The following is a 21,171-nucleotide window of genomic DNA, read 5'->3' as shown; positions in this document are numbered from 1 at the left end:
CTGACAAAAGTGATATTGATACGTTTTAATAAAGAGGAGCTGTATGGATTAGTTGCAGAATTGTAATCCAGATTAGTTGCTTGAGCAGTCCAATTTACATTATTCTCATATGCCATCATATTGAAATCCTCTCCTATCTAGCAGTTGGGTAAAACAAAGATTTATACACTTGCACTCCTGTTCATAATTTTAATTAGCGTTTCCCAAATTTCCCACAGCATTGGGGTCTTACAGACCTGAATAAAGTTTGTTACACAGTTCTCATTTATAATTTTCATAATTTTTGTGCATTTTACTGGCTTATCTTTCCTCCCTGTGTAATTATCCGTATACTGTATTAGCTCAGCAGCCACTAACCTTATCTGTGCCAATTCTTGTAAACCTCTTTTTTGTGGCCAATTTGTGCAGCTTCCCCAGAGAACATCAGGCTAAAATAAACCGCAGCATCCCACATTACCTCCCTCATACCATAAATCCACAGCTTTGGTTTTCTCTGCAGTTTTTTTTTTACTTGATCTGCACATACTTTCTCCAATTATCTTCTCTGTTTGAATATTTATTAATTCACATTAACATAAAAAAAAACACATGCTCCCATGCAGGAAAATGTCATGCTGTGCATTTACCTGTAGCTGTAACCATGAGTACAGAATGGTGTGACGTGAAATGTGGTTGGTATACATGTCTACTGAGCACTGTTTATAATCAAAGTTCAAGTAGCAGCACTTGCTTCAGGAAATTGGCTTTTACATTGACTCAGCATTTGATATACAACCACCATGTTACGGACAGAGAGAGAACAGCTGCAAAGAGAAAAGCTATACAGATGAGTGATGAATATTCAACCATTAGCTTTGCCCAATTAAGCAATGACAAGTAAATGTTAAAAGCAATTGCAACAGGACATGTCTAAGGCACTCAGGGGTCATTCGTGTGGTGTCACGCAATAAATAAGGCCATAACTGGCTGACAGACCACACAGGGGTGTGAACTGGAAATTAAAAGGCCATATGGATAGAAACAGGAACATTGCTGAGTGTGTTGTGATCTCTTCCCAGGGTGACTGTGGTCATTTAGTATACAGATGTTCCCCTGATGCTCTGGGTGGAGTCATGCTTTTCACCAATCCAATCACACAGCCGGCAATGTTTTTACATCACCTCAAATTGTGACTCACATAGCTGCCTGTAAAAGATAGATCTAAAATGTTATGTTTCTTTGTGTCATAAAATTTAATTAAAAAATCTGAGCATAAGCCAAGTCTGCACAGCCTGATAAATTTAAGCACATTCCTCTACACGTCATGTTTTGTGTAGAGTATCTCAGGATGGTATGCTAACTGCTCAGCAGCGGACAAAAAAATCAGTGCAGAGGATCGTTGGCTGTCCCCTGTCCTTTCAGTGATGAAATCTCCAGCTCTCTTTGTCTTTCCAGAGCAGGGGAAATCATAAAGGACAGCTCCCACCCAGGCCACAATCTGTTCTCCCTCCTGCCATCAGGCAAAAGATACACAAGCCTGAAATCAGGGGCGAACAGACTCAAGAAGTTTTTGTCCGTGGGCCGCCAAGCTTCTGAAATCTGTTATTTAATTACATACAAGGGCAATATTTACCTATATGTACAATATTTATCCCCTGGAACCAGGAATGTCACTGAATGCCAAAGTGACTGTCTATTCTTATTTAAATTTTTCCTACTTTTATGATTCCTACAGAAGGCAATTTAAGTTTTTGTGTATTGGAGATTTTTTTTGGGTACATTTCAACTTGTGTTTATGTTTAACTCCTTATCAGATGGTGCTTCTCCCAATTTTGTTGTGTATTCATGTAAAAACAGCAAAGGTATCTTATCTTATCTTATCATATCTTGTCTTATCTTATCTTAGCTTATCTTATCTTATCTTATCTTATCTTATCTTATCTTATCTTATCTTATTGTAATGAGTGCTATATTTGAAACCACGTCCTCACTTTAATTTAAGCCCTTAAACATAAGCTTGCTCTTGTAAATACTTAGTTATCTGTATCTAAAAATAGTCAATACCCCGTTGACATCACCATTAACTACAATCTCTTGTGCTTCTGGAAATGATTTAGCCTTTTCTGAGTGCAAGAGACAAGCAAGATACATGAGAAAGAAATTAGAAGAAATAGTTGGTGCTTTGGTGTTTCATATCACTGAACTGCATAAAGAATCTCAGCAACCTTATTAAAATAAAACAACCTCTGATGAACTTTAAAGATCTTTTTAATAAGAAATGATTAACACAACATAATTACGCTTTCCCTCCTTCCTTTGAGTTCATATTTCATTTTCTGTTACCAGGAATAACATCAACCCAGTCTAATGTTGTCTGTTCTCTGAATCTACAAATAAATCGCCCTGAAGCAAAGCAGGGTTGTTTGTGCTCCCCCTTTCTTCTTCCTCATTTTATATTCCCCACATGCGCTTTTTCATCCCGACTCTGTGGCTAATGCTTGTAATCCTCCTCGTCACACAGGGGTGGCAGTTACTCCATTAGCAGGCTTTCTCATGTTGATGTCAGGCAGGCCATTGGTTTGCAAGGGAATCTTGTTAGGGTCCTTATCGACATTGTGTTTCATTAACTTGATTAATGACGACTATTGGGGCATGCTCCATAGTAATCAGCATCACTGCAGAAAAGGGCTGTCTGCAGTCAAAGATGGGCTGCTTTTCCCCACAGTTGTCATGCTGCTCTGTCTGCTGTTAGTGCCACAAAAGTTGCACACAAAGAAAAATATTCATAAATGCTGAAGCAGTAACGGACCACACAGTAAACCCCAGGTGACCGTTGCGAACTTTCCATTTCAAAATCTGTTTATGCTGCAAATTAGATTCCTTGAAATGAAAGAAATAAACATTTAATGTCTTTATTAGTTCAGCATTCATTTTTTTAGATGCTCCTACCAAATTATTTAGTGACGTAAGAACTTACCTTTGAGGCTTTTAACCTCATTGTGCTGCTTTTTGCTTTCATGTCTTTACTAACTGAAAACAGTGTTGTGGCAAAAGTCCTGAGCCAGCCCTTATTTCTTTATATGTTGCCAGGAAAAGAGGAAAAATAGGCTAAATTATTTATTGTAACATGCAAACATAAATAAAGTACATGCAGCAAAAAACAGTCTGTATAATTCCAATAACTTTAAAAGTCAATATGAGATCTCACTAGGTATAATTTCTTCTATTATTTAACATAACTTAAACCTTCTTGGGCAATTTTTCTTGTAATTTTGCAGGAATAGTTCTATTCTAAGGCTTTTTGAAGGACACTGCAATGATTTTCTTCAGATGTTGGATGTCTTTTGTGCAGTTCTAAGTCAGGTGTATGTCATCCTGCTTCTATTATGTTGAGATCTAGAGCTTTGTGTAGGATTCATGACTTCTAAAAACCTGCTACTGATTTTCAGTCCAGTTTGGCATACCTCAACCTTTTCTCCCTTCTTTAAAAATGGCTTCTTCACAGCCACTCTTATATGGAGATTATTTCTGATGAGGTATTAGCAAAAAAAAGAAAAAAGGGATGCTTCCTCTTTAGTTTGAGTCCTTCAAATTCATGCCTTTCTTGGGGTAGAAAGAAACCATTTTGTGTGTATTTTTGACATAAATAATGAAACAGTGTGCAAACATCATGGGAATGGTCCCACCTTCAAATACACTTAAAACACACAAGTGAGAAACCTGACATGTTTGTTACATTTCTTTTAGTTTCATTTTTGCTTTTTTTTTTTTTGGTCTGTCCTCTAATGACAACATGAAGATATAAATAGCATCCTAACAGAAGCCATTAAGCACCTCGTCAACTTCAAGAACCACCTAATAGATGGATCAACTGAAAGACCAGATGCATCTCTCTATATGCCATCATAGGTCTTCACTATATATTTAATATATATTTTCAGAGAGAAAGAAAGAGGCAGAATAAGAAATATGGTAGTCAGACTGAACTACTTGCGTTATTAATAATGTTCTAAAGATATTTAGTTTGAGACTGAATAAAAGGCAGGTTTGTACTGTATTCTGCCTTAATGTATACAAACAAATTATTTCAGTTTTCTTTTAGATTATGTGAAGGTTTTTAAACTGAATATATTAAATGTGGCTCAGTCTATTTTTGTTAAAAGAACAGATTGTTTTACATTTAAATGTCTGAGTCAGAAATAAAATAATAGGTTGATTTTTATTATATGATGAGAATAGAAGTGATTGTGTTAAATTAGCATGTCATATATCATATCGATCGCTGCTTCTGGATCTAAACAAAGTTGTATTGTGGCAGAGTTCGTGATATTGACTACCATCATTATACTGAATCAATCCAATAGCATATCAGGATCATATTGGTGATTCGCAGCCTTACTAAAGATATAATTTGAAAATGGTTGTTTGTTTTGTGCTGTCAGCAATGGTTTTTCCCTTGAATTACAGGTATGCTTGATTGATTCACAGTTTGGTTTTAAGAGAGTTAAAAATAATAATACATAATCCCCAGAGAATGGTCTGGTAGGTCTGGACTGAAAATGTATGAAAAGCGTCCATTTTCCATTCTTATGAAAAACAGAAAAAAAAAACAAACAAAAAAAAAACAACTAAAGACTAAAATTGAAAACCTTTAGAAAGCCTGAAGAATGAGTTCAATATTAACTAATGCAATTCCCATGTCTGTCATACTAAACAATCAAGAATCAAGAAAAGGTTATTAACTTTATTTATCCATTTATTTTTCAGGCTAATATCATGTAAAAACCTATATTTTACTTTGTTTAAATAGAATCTGCTGTCATTGTATTCTGGATTAACATCTGGAGGACATGCAATACATCTAAGGATTCCTGAAGTGATCTCATTTCTAATCTGTGGTTTCTGCATCTGTTCTCACAACTATCCCTTCAGGCAGAGGGAAGGAGAGGGGGTCACATCCTGCACCAACACATGGGAGACACGCTCACCTCAAATATTCCAACAAGAGGAAAACTGAAGGCTATCAAATCACAGCTTGAGGTCCTTCACCGTTTTCCAGGGAAAAGAGATACAAAAGTAAAGATCATAAAACCCACCTGGAATTCATATTTACCTTTCATCATCTGCCTCTTACTCGCACTGCTCAGTTATATTTGTTAACGTTTTTAAGGGAAAGAAGGGAAGGCTGGTTCTACTCCAAGCAGGTGTCTCCTGGGCTGCCAGGTTTCTTACTGTGGGGGCTGACTCAGACATGTTTGCCTCCTTTGGGTAAATATCTTGGTATATTCAGGTCAAGCCAATGGCTTGTGGTAAGATAAGAGCGCACCAAGTGCAGATGCTTATGTATTCTTTACTGTCTGTAGAATTCTTTACATTTCGTAACAGAAGATCCTTATTCAGTAACAGGAAATGTCCCTCCTAAAACGTAAATCACAAGTTTAAACCAAATTTTAATATGGCAGTTTTTTGGTTTATGTTTTGACTTTTCACTCCATCGAGTGTCTGTCTATCAGGTTCAATGTGTGTACGTTTTGTTATGGAATGCCAAATGCTATCATTGTTTCTGCAAAACAAATCTACAAAAGGGCCTTAATAAAGTAACCTAAACCATAATCAACCAGAAAATTATCTTCATATTAAATTTCTCAGCTGGATGTGTAAGATTGATTGGATAGATTTACCCAAAAATGACAAACCAATATGAATTTTATACCCATTCCATTTTCAAAGTCTGATTCATTTTTATGTTGATATAAAAAAAACTGATGAGCATAGTGCTACTGAAAAAAGCTGCATACTGTACAAGGTCACTTGAGAGGAAAATTGCATAAAATGTAAATGGTGACTGCTAAGTAGTATAATAAATAAATAGATGAATAAATGAAACAATATCTGTCTCAGCAACAATGAGCAGAAATTTTACTACCAATATAGCAAAACTAACAGCAGATCAGCGCAGTAACTGATCAGTCTGATGTTGTTTGATTTCCTTATATTATAATTAACAAATAACTCTTTTCAGTTTTTGATTATTTTTGGGGCTAAACAGAAAAGTTTGTTTGCCTTAAACTCAGATATATATCCTAGAGCCCAATCAATAACTTTTTCAAACTAGACATTTATTCATATGGCACTAAATAGCAGAAAATTCCAACCATTTTTAATAAATCAAAGCTGTTTTCATCTTTAAAACAATAAAAAAAATAGGTGAATTCTTTATGTTTTAGGAGAGTGAACAGACACCTGATAATTGCTTGTCATGCAAAACTAGTTATGTAGGCTGGAATTCTGCAAAAGTGTTTAACTGATGTTATGTAAAGGTAAAAAACCCTATAGAGTACAAGTGATGCATCTCAGGTTATCATTTACAGTGCCTTGTATTCAGGTTCAAGTCTTATCTCAGAGAGAATTTTTATCAGCACTGATGAATCAACTTCCAGGAGATAAGAGCTGATGGTGTTCCCCAGGGCTGAATTTTAAGTCCAGTTCTTTTTAACCTTAACAAACCCCCCTCCCCCGGGGATATGATCAGGAGACACGACATAAAGTTCAATAGTTATGCTGATGATACCACAGTTTTAGTCTCCGTGTGACACTTCCAATTATAGATGACTTTTATAATTGTAATCTAAATATTAACCCTTTAGGCACTGGAGTTTTTAAAGTTTTTTAGGCATACTGTAAAACAGAAACAATGTTGATTTATGATGGCAGTAATATTGTTGATGGCCAAATCACAAATCAGCCATCTAACTTTCTTTCTGGAGAAACGGCCTGGTGTTTGTCACAATTTTGCAAGTTTTGCACTTAGAGGGTTGAGGCATGGATGGCAGAATACTTCCTCCAGCTCAATCAGGACTAAAATAATTTTCTTTTAATCCATATGAAGAAGTAAAGAACCTCAGAGCTATATTTGATTCTAATCTAAATTTAATATCTCATATTAAAGATTTGACAAAGATGGGTTTTTTAATCTCAGGAACATTTTTGAGAGTGTAAGTGTCAAGCCAATGCAGACACTGATTGTACTGCTCTTCTTTCTGGTCTTCCTAATAAAGACAATATATCCGTTACACATTACAAAACTCAACTGCTCGTTTGTTGATGATAGCCAGACACCAGTTTTAAAATTGCTGCATTGGCTTCCTGTGTACTTCCCACTTGATTTAAAAAAAAAAAAAACGTTCTTAATTTTTGAAGCTCTTAAAGTCTTTTAGGGCATTTATCAGACATCCCAGAGCCTTCAGGTATCTTTTGGTTGTGTAGCCTGTGGAACAGCCTTCCAGAAGACCTTAGGACAGCTTGGCTTGATGGTATTTTTAAAAGAAAGCTTAAAGAGGCAATAAACTGAAATTAATCATTTCTAGAGTGAAGGAATTAAAAAATCTCTATGTGAAGAACTAGAGGTGTAATTTCATCTAGAGTATAGTATGATGCCACGCACCGTCTCTTTGTGTTGATTTCCAGCCCCGTATTTACCAGCTGTGCGTTCATGTACGATCATGTGAATCGCTGCCTCCTCCCTCTGCCCTCCTTCCCTATAAAAGGCTACCACAAGCGAGTGTGGCAGTATGACATCATTACTTGTGTTAACCAATCAGCTGATGGTGGCGACATACTTCAGGAGGCACGGATCCACCTCCTGACATCAAGCACTCACCTTGTCGGCTGGTCATGTGACTTCCAGCTGTCACAGAGATTCCTGTTGCTACCGCGCTGAATTGACCTACACACCTGAGTCGCTGTGGTATGTATGTCTCGTTTCCCTGGCACGGGTTAATTCGCTGTACAGATGTTAAATGGCTGTGTTTTTATAGGTAAACCTGCGAGTCATGCTAACTCCTGCTCATGAAGACACCTCTTTGGGGTAAACCCTGTCATCCTGGCAGGTAAAGCCACTGCTTGTGGGCATTGTTTATTGTCTTAATGGAATATTTATATTGTTTATTTTTATGGGGATTTATCGGAAAGCTTTCAATAGCACAGCAGTCCTGCAGGCAACTAAACTCCGGCAGCTGCAGCACACATCGCTGGAAGGGCTACAGCTAACCAGCATCCCACTTATTGCTGCTGCTTTGCTTTTCTTTTTCCCAGCCCATGCTGGTTCACCTTACACACTGCTTGTTGCAGTGTTTCTTTCAAGACCTCATTTTCTGTACATTACAGATGCAAGGAAATTTTATTGGGCACATGCTGTGTCTACGTATACACAGCATGTGTATACGTTGTTACTTACAACAATGTATGTTGTAAATAACAACATGCTTTGTTTTGAACAGCAAGACCCACAAGAATTACTGTCAAACAGACACAAAAATGAAGGGATACTAGCTCCAGTAGTTGTAAGAATTATGTGAAAAGATTCCTGTGGTCCACAAGCTCTTCATGTTGTTAGTTCTGTTCATTAAAAAAAGAGAGAAAAAGACAGAAAAACAAACACACACACAAAAAAAAGAAAAAAAAGAGCACCATGATCATTTTGTAACTCGATAAATATTTAAAGCAACAATCAAGGATTTAACTGTCATGATAGCTAAAAGTTTGAATGAACAAAAGTCAATAAAATGATTTTCATTTAGGTTTTAACAGATTATGGAACTAAGTGGTTGCCCAGTTATTCTTCAATATTCTTAATATATCCTTCAGAGATCTGATCTCTGTCTCTAGACTCTCAATTTGCAGAGACATGTATTTCCTTATTGTCCAGCTCTGATAATATAGCTGTAACTTCTCACTCAGAGAGAAATTTCTTTCTTTCTTTTTTACTTTTATTTTTCATCCCTCAGCTAAATTCTTCCCAAGTGACTAAAGGTGCCGAAAGCGACAGGCAGAATTGGTGAGCAAAGATAGTTTCATTCTGTCCGGGCACAGTGCAAACCAGAGACATTGTTGGAGCATCTTAGAATCCCTTTAGTTTAATTACACTTGCACTTAGTCAACCAAAAAGTCCAGTATCTTGGGAGCTCCTTCAGCACACTAATTTGTGGGAAGCTGGTGCGGATTAATAAACAGGCTAACCTAGGCTGCAGCCTAGGGGCCCCCGCGTGTGTAAGGGGCCCCTATTGGCCAGAAGATCTTGAACCTTGACTTCCATTGGCCGACTACAAACAGAAAGTGAAAAAGATGATTGGCTGAATCAAGATCTACTCACATAGATCCCTAAATTGGATATTTTAAGGCAGCAGCCGAATCTACATCTAGTCATCAAGAAGAAGATTCACAGGAGGACTGTCAGCTAACGGCTAACGCTGGAGCCGCTGAAACGACTGCAACGGCGTACTTTGCCGAAACTTCATCATATAGCCCTAGCCACAGCAAAGACTTCCGCCTATCTGGGTGGCACAATGCCTCACAGCCATCTAACCCAGGTCAGGGTTCTGAACAGACACTTGACCTGCATGAAACACTGGTGGGTTGCGCCACCACCACTCCAGAAGTTAGCCATGACCCACCTGTCGTGAGTCCTTATGTGATGGCCACTTTACCTGCTGCAGCTGAAGGAGCACCAGAGAGCGACAATCCTGTCACCTACAGTACTGATCCTGGATGCTGGAATAAAATTGATGAAGATATGCGGATATATTGGATTAAAATGGGTCCCGAAGCTTGTCAGAACGAAGCGGTGGATGTTGTAGCTTCAGAGAGACAACACAAACACCAGAAAAGGTTTTCTTTCATCATCTACGTGTTTAGAGTTTATTGAACTGATGGGGGAACAAGTTCTGATGGAGATAATCAGTCAGATAAAAAAGGCAAAATACTTTGCAATTAGTGTTGATTCGACTCCCAGTATTACACACACAGACCAGCTCACATTCATAATGCGGTATGTGTCACCAGCTGGTTGCGTCGCAAAGCGTTTTCTTAAGTTTGTGCCAATCCACAGTCACTCAGGAGAATCACTTTGCCAGTCTGTTCTTGATATTCTACAAGAAATGGGGCTTGATATCAGTAACTGCAGGGGCCAGTGTTATGATAATGCTGCCAACATGTCTGGTATTTACAGTGGCCTGCAAGCACGCATCAAAGAGATTAACCCTTTGGTCGAGTGGGTGCCGTGCGCTGCACACACTCAATTTAGTGGGGCTGAACAGTGTTAACTGCTGCATTGAAACAGAGGAGTTTTTTTTAATTTTGTACAGACATTGTATAATTTTTCATCTAAATCCACGTCCCCTTGGCAGACTATTACAGCAGGTTTACAGCCTAAGGAAAACCACAGAATAGAGACTTTAAAAAGTCTGTCTGACACTAGATGGTCAGCACACGCACTAGCAACAAAAGCACTATGCCAGAACTACGGCAAAATTCAGAAATCACTGCAAAAGTTGAGTGATGACATAAATCAAAGTAACTGCTCGTAATGAAGCCAGAACACTGTACCTGAAGATGGGAAAACTGGAGAATGCCTTCCTCTGCAACATGTGGAACAACATATTGCAAGGCTTTCATAAGACAAGTGCTGCTCTGCAGGCAGTTGAACTAGACTTATGTAATGCTGTTAACTTGATCAGTTCGTTAAGAGACTACATTGTATCCCCCCGACACGATTTTGACAGCTTTGAAAGTGATGCAAAAAACATGTTTCCAGCTGTGTCCCAAAACTACAGAGTGGACACACAAAGGCTGAGAAAAAAGAAAAAACATGCAGATGAATCAGATGAACCTGAGGGTGAGCTGTCAGGCCGTGACAAGTTCAGAACAACAGTTTTTATTGCCATCATAGACAGACTCGCTGCAGAACTGGATCGGAGGCATCACTGCTACAAAGACATTCAGGAGACATTTGGGTTTTTGAACAACATTGCATCTATCTCCACACAAGATCTACGCACAGGCGCAACTAATCTCCAGAAGAAATATCCAGGTGATCTGGAGGAGGACTTTATGAATGAACTTGGACAGTTTAAACAGCTTATTAAAGAAAACGAGGACACATCAGCAAGGGCACTTCTACAGCATTTAAGAGGAAAATGTCTATCTTCAGTGTTTCCAAATGTTGACATAGCACTGCAACTATTTATGACTATCTGTAACTAATGCCAGCGGAGAGTGATCTTTTTCAAAACTAGGACCAATTAAAAATAGCCTGAAATCTACAATGGGCCAAAACAGACTGAATTACCTGTCTTGGATGTCCATTGAAAGTGATATTCTTCGCAAACTGGATTTTACCAGACTGATTAAGGACTTCTCCATCAGAAAGGCAAGAAAGAAAAAAATCTAAATAGGTAGAAATGAATATCTGACATTGTGTAGCTGTTGCATAATGATACAGTGTGCTGCTTGTCTGTACTGCTGCAGATTATAATGCCTTTTTTTTTTTAAATAGTTTTATTTTGGTATTGCACATTGCAGATCTGTCTGCCTGTATGGTGTAATTTTGTCTCACTAGTGCCACAGATGTTTGTAAAAGTGTTTTTGATCTGTAAGATGTACTCATGAATTCCATTTCATACATGACAAACATGGGGGCTCATTCCCCAAATTAGCCTAGGGGCCCATGACCATCTTAATTCACCACTGGTGGGAAGACACTTAAATCAACAGGAAGATGGTCCAAAGAGACTTACAATACAGTACATTGTTAGTGATTTTCAATGGAGAAATGGTATTTTGAAAATACAGCCTCTTGAGTCTCTCAACTACAAATTGCCAATTGCAAGTTAAAAACTTCAATCATCAGCGATCTGCAGATAATATTAACACTGCAGCATATTTTATACTTTCATGAAAAACAAATATAATTAAAATGACCCAATTTGTCTTAGTAATTGTATGAAGCATTTCTGAGTTATTGACTGGTTTGTTTTTAAATGAAAAAATGCAAAAAAACAAAGAAAAAAATTCAGAAACTTGGGTCTGATTTACTAACGCCTTTTTTATGACAGCAGAGGCGTTTGTACTTACACATCCAGCAGAAACACATCTACTCACTGCTAGAACTAGTTCCTTCTCCATTATCTCCACAGAAAACTATTCAACAATCAACTTTAAACATCAACCAGCTTTAATTTGGCTCCATGCTGCTTCAGAACAAATGGTTTTTAGACAGTTTGGAGTTCTACAATATATCAGTGTATTGGCCAATTAGATCAAACCGTCTTCAAAACACCAAAAAAAAAAAAAAAAAAAAAAAAAAACTTCTAAATAGAGGCACAAGTAACACTTTTGATAAGTGATTAATGATTTTTACTTTGGTTAATTATTTACTAGTCAAATAATAAAAAATAAATAAATAAAAAAGCCTAATTCTGAAAACATAAATAAAAAAAATCCTTGTACAGTACTAAAGGTTTCAATACAATCTCTGCTGGTTTGGTACAAATAAGGTCACTATAAATGTTGACATATTCCATGTTATTATTCTGTGCCTCTCTCCTAATTTCTGTTATCTAATATGAACCAAATTCACCAGTTTTGCCAGAATTTTGAGCATTTTGATATATTTTACTTTTTTTTTTTATCTTAGATAGAAATTAATTCTTGTCTTTTGAAATTTCAAACACAAAGCACAGGCATATGTCTTTGTCTTTCTCAACCATAATAGTGCCAATGCCTGCCTTTTCTCCACTGTCTTGCTGGAATTTGTCAATGCCATTTTGACTCCAGCAATGAGATGTTACAAAAGGCACTGTCCGGGGCAGTGCGGTTGGAGAAATAACTCCCTGCTCGATTTACTCCCCTCAACATAGGGCATGCTGCCATGCATACCAGGACATTATTGGAGGGAAAGTTCCTCATGGTAAGATATGAAACTTAAAATTTGGTTTGGCATTTTGTCTCATGAATGCAGAGAAGATGAGCTATGTGTATATAAAGAGTAGAGAAAGCTGGTCTTCCTAACTATGGATTGTGCAAGAGGTTGGATGCAAGCATCTCATCAGCAAAACAGAGCAGCCCCTCTGTGCATACTCCTAGATCCAGATTCAAACTCCTGCATCATTATCTAGCTCAAAAGTGAAAGAATAATATACCAGCAATGCCTCATTCAAACTGTACAGCTTCTACTCCAACTTCTACTTCTACACCTAGAGTAATATTATTAGTCTTTATATGCAGCCAGCTGTGAGAGCAGTGTTCAGAGTAGCAGCAGTTTCTGCTATCCATCAGGTTAAGGTGCTGTAATATATATATATATATATATATATATATATATAGTGTGTGTGTTTGTTATAATTATGCTAAAAATTTTATAATTCTGTATATTCTGACATATGCAAATTATGAATTTATGAAGTTATCTTTTTGAGCTTTTTATGCCTATTTTTTAGGCCTCTGCTCAAAAATTGACAAACCACATAATCTAATTGAATACTTTTGAAATCATAGTAAAGGAAACACTTCTGAGATCTGTTAAGATGTGTAATATCAGTATATGTGTTACAAGTGAAGAATAAATTAACTTTCAGGGTGAATATGACTATCCCTTTGGAATAATGCAGACATTGCTCTAAATCTCTATCAAATTATAGTAAAATTACGTCTCATTATGTCTGCAATGGCTTACTCTGATAAAGTCAAGCAGCACAGAATTACAGTTGTTGTAGAGTTTAGGAAAAGTTTTCAAAATGGTAATTTTATCTGTTTGGCACCATCTGTTCTCAACATCTCCCGACTGAGTGACTTCAGGTTTTAAAAGGTTAAAACCAAACCAAACAAAATGAATAAATAAATGTTCAGTTTGTTAATGTTTTGATTTCAACTGGTTAATTGTTTTAATAATAGCAGTGCAAAACACAAGAACAAAACGGGATAGGATTGAGATTTTTTAGCCATGCCTACCTATACTGTACAGATGTGTTAGTGATGTGAGAAGCATGTTTAGACTTTAACTGGCGTTCAGTAACTACCTGACTGAGCAATTAACCCTTTATGCACCGGAGTTGTACTGTAAATGAGAAAAAATACTTAATAATATGAACTTTAGTTTATGATGCCAGTAAAATTATTAATTTTATATCAGCGGGTTTAGTATTTATCAAATCTTAGTTACCAAAATACCCAGTTGTCTCATTAAAGTGTCCGAGCCACCTCTGATTCACTTCCATATTTTTTAAAGTAGACCCAGGCATCATCAATTATATTTTTAATGCTATTTGGACCTATGCTCCCACAGACTTAAATTGTAACGTTTTCCACCCCTGCTGCGTCGTTAGGTAAAGCCTAGGAGTTGTCATGTCCCACACGTCCTGCTTATGGATGGATGCACTGTGAGAAGCATCACTTTGCTACATGACCAATCGTCATCCAGGAGGCAATATTCCCCTCCAGAATGTGTTTCAATGAGTTGAGCATTTTCGCTGTAATCCTCTCTGTATCACAGACTGAGTGTTGCCTCATCAGGTCCGTAATGTGACTTCCAAATGTAAAGGTTCTTTTAACAGTCTTTGTCTCTTATTGTTTACATGTCATGTAAATTTTTTTATTAACTGTCTTAGAAATATAAATGATATTAGTCACAATAATGTTTACATAGTTATTTGTGTGTTTTCAGACTTAAAGTATGTCCTTTGTAACATAATGTATCTCCTGTCCAAAAAAGTTTCATATATTAATAAAGTGCATTTGAACATATATGTCTTCAGTTTTTGATCAGCTTTTATCATTAACTTCTCTTATGTCTTTCAGGAAAGAACTGTTGTGTGCTCAAAAGGTTTGCTCACCATCCTCCCGAGACTTCTGAATGAACGCATCAACGCCGCTCTCTCCATAGTTCCCCTCCGAGGCCACTGTGGAAACATAGTTCCAGCGCATAGCCTTAACAATGTCCACCATGGCCTGGGCCTGATACGTGTCTGGAGGCACCACGCGGGAGAAGAAGTCGTACCGGGTGTTGTCACTGAGCTCTGGAGCTGTGGAGGCGTAGCTCACCTGCGGTATCTGCACACAAAGATATTTTGATAACATTATAAAGTAGCGTTGTAGTGAAGCTGTAGGAAGGGAATGATGAATATTTGCACAAGGCAGTCAAGTTTCCTTGTTAAGTACCTTTGAACAACAAGGGAAAGTATTTTATATCTGACTTAAAAAGCAAAAAGATGAGACAATCAAAACTGCACAGATAGACTCAAATGGGATTTAAACTGTAAAAAATAAAAAGAACAAAAAAGACACTGTAACAACAGTATATTTCAAAATAAAATCCACTTAAGCAGACCTGTAGTTGATCATATTCTTGCTCTTTAAGTGTAGCTTAACTGAGAAGTATTTTACTGACAAAGCTTTTAATTTTTTTAATGATACTTAAAAGGACTTGAGTAACAATAACGAATCAAAAAAGAAAACATCTCGGTCCCAATTTTTTTCCTACAAAATCTCATAAACCAATGTGAGAAGCGGTTGTGTAGGGTCAAAGTTGCCTGTGACCCTTGTGCCTACAGTAGGTATCCTTCCTGTTTATCTTCTTGGATGTAACTTTAGTTGTTTTCACACATGAACACAAAAGATTGTGTCTGTTTTCTTTTTTATTGTTTGTTTATTTGTTTTTTCTCATCTACAGTTGCTATTTACACAAGCATATAAAAGTAGGAGGCTTTCTGCTTGAGATGCGCTCTCCCAGCTGGAAATCTGAAGAAGAGGGTGTAGGGAATTGACTGTCTAGAGCACGCAGGAGGAAGCATGTGTTTCAAACGTGTTTTTCAGACTTTTTTTTTTTCAACAACATGTTGAAAATAGCAGATGAGGCTCCTCATTCTGTTGGTGAGTACTGCAAGTATGTATACACATCCACTATAGCGGGGAGCAAGCTGAAAGCAGCATACAGGTCAGCAGAAAGGACAAGTTTAAACCTGCACACACACACGGTCACATGTCCAGCAGATGCGCATGTTCCTGAATATTTGATGCTGTGTTCATACATTGTGTCACCCACTCATGATCCAGAGATTTTACTAGGGGTCTGGAAAGAAAATCTCAGCAGAAAGATCTGCCACCTATAGTGTCTCCCCACCCCCTGGATGGCATGAGCACTCCCCTGCAGTTGCAGCATCCTCCAGGAAGACTCTACCACCTATACCAACCTGAAACACACGATTAAAAGTCTTAGTTGTTGATTTGGCCTCCAAACTTTTGGAAACAAGCCCAACTGATAAAGTTCTTTCCTAGGTACCTGACACTATATGACACCCTCACATCTTGTTTGTCCACATAAACAAAATTATCAGAAATAATTCAGCAGCCTGAAGAGGAGCAACTCACTATCAGGAAGTTAGTCGTAACATTGTGGCTTATCAGTGTGTATATACATTCAGATGATTTTAAAATTGAGGCTGAAAGAGCTTAGGCCTTATTCTGTTCCCACAGTGAAGTTTCTGCTTGATTCTTCAACATTAACTGGGCAATGAGTTGTAATTGCTCTTCTTTAGCTTTAAAAAGAGATCATCATCTTTGTAATCACTGACAAGGAAAAAGATGTGAGAGAAGGGAAAATAAAAAGAACACTTTTACAGAGATGTTTGATCCAACAAACTACCTCGTTTTGAGACTCAAAAAAAGAGTCAGTGATCCGGCGAACCCCCTGCTGAGGTTTTTATACAACCCAGCATTGCTAGCGCCTTATGTTGCAGCAGGCTGTCTGGTTCACAAGCTGAGATGATGAGCATGTCACACATCTGAACAGAGGTCATTTGCTTAACATACACAGAGCTCAGTGACTTAGGACTTTATGTTTTCTGTACAACAGAATGTGTCTACTCAGCTGTAGCTTATTTTTATAAAAACTGATTTACATTATTTTTCACACAGGGGAAGCTTTGGTTACAAAGGTTTATACTTGCAAGATAATATGTCATGGCAGTTTTCTGTTGCTCCCACTGCTCTAAAGATTTAACTTGTGCGTGCTTAGAAGACAGAAAAAACATTACGCAAGAAAATTAAATAGAGAAATAACTAGGTCAGCTGCAGTGTGAATGACCATAATTTTAGCTGAGAATTTTCTCAGGGTTCGTCACCATCTTTCTCAACACTGGAGTGTTTCCAGGGATTTCGCTATATCAGTTTTTGTATTAGGTAAACTGATTTTGAGAAAATGAAATTTTTCATCCCTATGGCACTCGGTGAACAAAACAAGGCAGCAGCAGTGTTTCCTGGTAATGATACACAGTGTGCCTTTTGATGAGGATCTGTTGTCATGTTTTTGTCTCTGAACAAAATGAGGAGAAGGTGAACTCTGTGAGACATGATCCTAATGAAAACAGTCCTGTTTTCCTGTGTCAGTGCCACATGCAGCATTTCATTATCACAGACAAATAAATCTGTAGGCTGGGGGACACACACCCACACACACACACACACACACACACACACACACAGAGAGAGAGAGAGAGATAAGTACATACACACAGATAAGTCTAAATATTATACATTTGTTTTAAAAAAGGCAGCATCCTCCCACCACAATAAACACCACTGTGGCCTTACTCACTTATTTAGGTAAGTTTATCAATACAAATTGAACTAGAAGATCTATCTTCACTAGCCACTGGCAACAGGAGGAATACAAGAAGGGAATACAGATTAAAGTAAAAGTGGATGAATAAAAGATTAGGAAACATTTAGAAGAAGTCACAATAGTCACACCTATTGTATATAAATAGTCATGAAGTTAAGAATCAGACTGAAAGTACTGGAAAGAGAGAGAATTACTTTGACAGAGTAAAAAAGACTTATCAAATATTTAGATTGCTTCATTTTATATAAATCCTCTGGGTATAAACTGAACCAGCTTATCAGATGAGGTAAGATTCCCATATCCATCACAAATTTTAACTTTTATTTTTCTTTTATTGGAAAATGAAAAGACTTTTGTAAAGCACTGAAAATTTCACAGACATCCTGCTTAAAAATATGTTTCCTTCATCTAAAGGATGTAATAAAAGTAGAAATCTAATCCTTACAAGGTCTTAAAATGAGGTAAATACAACCTCAGGTGAACAACAGCATATGGCACATCACAACGTGTCTTTATTTACAAAAACTAAGCGAAATGCCTACGCAGTAATTACAGCCTTACTGCTTACACTGTGGTTAATCGGGTAAGAGAAATCACTGGCTGTCCATCAACCTGGAAGTGGTTATGGGGTCATACAAAAAAAAAAAAAAGATTTCTAGTCCATCCAATCAAAACAGCTGTCAAGTCTTCCAGAGGTGGATTCAAGTTTATCCCAAGGTCAGACTGTTCAACGCTCCAGAAAAAAAAAAAAAAAAAAAAAGAAACTAAAGAGCTGCATCTTGCAGGCCTCAGTTCGCAATTCATTACAGAAAAATAATAAAAATATAAAAAATATATTATTTTTATTCTATTTAAAATAGTAATGAAACTGCATTTGTTCATTTGTTTGCTTTTAAATGTTCATAACTGCTACAGCAATAAGACATAATTTAACACAATGAGAGCAATGTAGGGTTTAGTATGAACACACAGACCTGGGTCAGATACCAGGAACTGGTCTTTGAAGTGATAAATGACTGTAGTTTGTTTAACTTGGTTAAATTTTATTTGTGTATTATATGTGGACATGCACAAACAGTCTTTGAAAAAAAAAAAAAATAGAGAAAAAGAGGAAAAAATATGTTTTCCTCTTTTGTTTGTGACATTTTCTGTCCCATTTCCAGCAGTCTTATCCATGCATTGTCAGGCAACCACAGCATGTTTTGAAATTTATTCAGGAAGACAGGTTAGAGGCCGGAGTTTCTGAGAGACTTCACCTCATTACTAGAACTGTAGGAATATATGCTGAGCAAGTTATGGCATGGGAAAGACATCAAATAATGATCTATATTCATGGACTGGATTTTTTTTTAAAAGGTCATCTTAACATCAATATCGTAATACGTAGAGGCTAAAGGGTGATGCCTGGAAGGTTCCTTAAGAACCTATTTATTCAGTTATTTATTTATTTTTAGCTACAGCCAGTCTTATCTTAAATGTAAGTGCCTCTTGAATAAATTCTCTCCAGGTGTAGTGTATAAATCCTTATTAATCAAGTAATGGCATCATTTTACTGCAATTTGGAAAAAAAAGAAAGAACCCTACTGTAGATTATACATCAAGAACTTTTTTTCATTTGTCAACGTTTTTTCCTGTTTTACTTTCATATATCCTTCCGTGTTGCATCTCACAAAAGCACAAACCAGACTAAATGGACTAAATTCTCATACAACAGAAGGAACTCTAAAGCCTATTAAGTCTCTTTTTAAGAAAACATTGAAAATTTTAGACAGAAAACCTCTTCATTTTCATCACTGTAATATCCTTAGTAAGTATAATATTTTAGACTTGAGCAGCTATCAGATATTTCTGGATGTATGTTTTGTTTTTAAGGTTTTAAATGGGCTTGCCCCTCCACCATTAGATGTTTTCATACAGAAGAAAACAAACAATAGAGTCACTACTAGAGCATTAACCAGAGGAGACTGTAACATACAGCGCCGCAGGACTAAGTTTAGCCAAATGGTGGTGTCTATCAGAGGCACACAGTCATGGAACTCACTACCAGCTCATATTAGAAACTGTGACAACTATCTCACCTTCAAGAAAACACTAAAAGAGTGGTTAAAAACAAACCAGTCCTGTACTCATGTGTAACTAACATCCTGTTTACCTCTTATTACTAACACTGTGTTTAATGTTTATTGTAACTATTGTAAATATGAGATGTTTGTCAATGTTCGTTCAATGTGCCTGCCTTAGGACAACAGATGCAATTTAGCTTTTGTGGCTAATTCTGGCATATTTACTGTGAAGCTTTTGCTCATATGTTGATTAATATGCATTGTCCTAAATAAATAAATAAAAAAAAATAAATAAAAAAATAAATAAATAAATAAATAATTGAGACAGAGTTATATTACCGTGCCTTGTACAAGCCACACAGGTTAGCATTGCATCCACAGATAAGAGTTTTGTTCAAATCATATTGACGGCCTCCAACCAGGATGGCCTGAATACAGGATACTTCATAAGCATGCTCATATTGCATAGTTTCAGTTCAAAAGCATCTCTGTATTTATTTTGGATCTAAAATGAACTAAACTGCAAAATTTAAAATAGATATCGGTGAAAAAAATATCAAGTGAACAATTAGCTTCCATTCCTCCTGCCTGGCATGCAGCTTTCTTAGCCATGACACCCAACATGTGCTCTGCTGAGAACTCAGCAGAGAGCAAAACTGTTTAATTGTTGTGGCCTTTACAAGATGTGGTGTGGGGGCAAAAATAGCAGATTTCATTTACACCTTGTCAGCCTGACAATCTGTCAGTGGCTGTGAAAGTGAAAAGTTTTATAAATTTCCTTCCTTCCTGGAATATTCCACGATTTACACTTATTAACCAGACTTTCAGCTGTTTCCATTTAGCACTGGAGTTTGTGTATGCAGTGGAGAAAATGATCAGTGTGGCAGGACTTAATGCATCTTAGTGTGATTTACACCCCAGTGACACATGGTGTTATAACAGTAAAAGAAACTCTTCCTACAGCACCCGCCTGCACTTGTCATTGTTATGTCACTCTCCTACATTAATTGTGAAACAAATATAGCATAACAGCACAATCTATTGCCTTTTGTGTTTGGAGATACACAAACATTTCAATGAACAGTTTTGCTCATTAGTCTGGACCATCTGTTCAAACTGATCTTAGAATCTTAGGTGTTTTTTAGTCATTTATTTATTAAAATGTTATTACTGATTAATTTATTTTAACATTTAATCAGATCATCTAAAGGACTGATGTAATTACAGTTTAGTACAGGGGCAATAAACACTATGTATAAAACTATCATAGTCAACATAATACGGTAAATTTCAAGTATGCTAAGGGTGAATACTTATCTCCCACAATGCAAAACACCTTAAGAGTATCATCAAAGATCTTTTAGTGACATTGTGGCACCTTATTAATTTAAACTGTTGGCTTTGTTGTGCATCCTGTTGCAATCAGGAACAATCTAATGATGATAATGTGGATGCCCAAGGTGGAGGTCCAGTATATTTCGGTGCAAATGATTCTGGCATGCAAAATAGCTGACTATATTTGCATCTGTTATTCAGACACCTGACAGATCTTTGCATCCTGCAGTGCAGCCAAATGCAGAGCATCTGCTTCAATCAAGCTGCATATGGAAAACAAGGATGGGCAAACATGGCTTATCCTTCTTACTTGGCAATTTCATTTCACCACTGAAGAACACT

The 21,171-nt window shown here is 36.9% G+C and overlaps 1 protein-coding gene across 1 annotated transcript in view; it reads right to left on the bottom strand.

Moving 5' to 3' along the window:
* LOC121637246 (metabotropic glutamate receptor 4-like) overlaps window positions 1-21,171 on the bottom strand; it is a 218,966-nt gene that overhangs the window by 86,764 nt on the left and 111,031 nt on the right. The window contains exon 3 of the mRNA XM_041981278.1: window positions 14,646-14,862. Within this exon, the coding sequence (XP_041837212.1) occupies window positions 14,646-14,862 (217 nt within the window). The remainder of the gene's footprint in view (window positions 1-14,645; window positions 14,863-21,171) is intronic.

The sequence above is a fragment of the Melanotaenia boesemani genome, chromosome 3, assembly GCF_017639745.1.
Source record: "Melanotaenia boesemani isolate fMelBoe1 chromosome 3, fMelBoe1.pri, whole genome shotgun sequence".
NCBI lineage: Eukaryota > Metazoa > Chordata > Actinopteri > Atheriniformes > Melanotaeniidae > Melanotaenia > Melanotaenia boesemani.
Note: the sequence above shows the minus strand (reverse complement) of the source record. Positions and strands in the feature narration are given on the sequence as shown.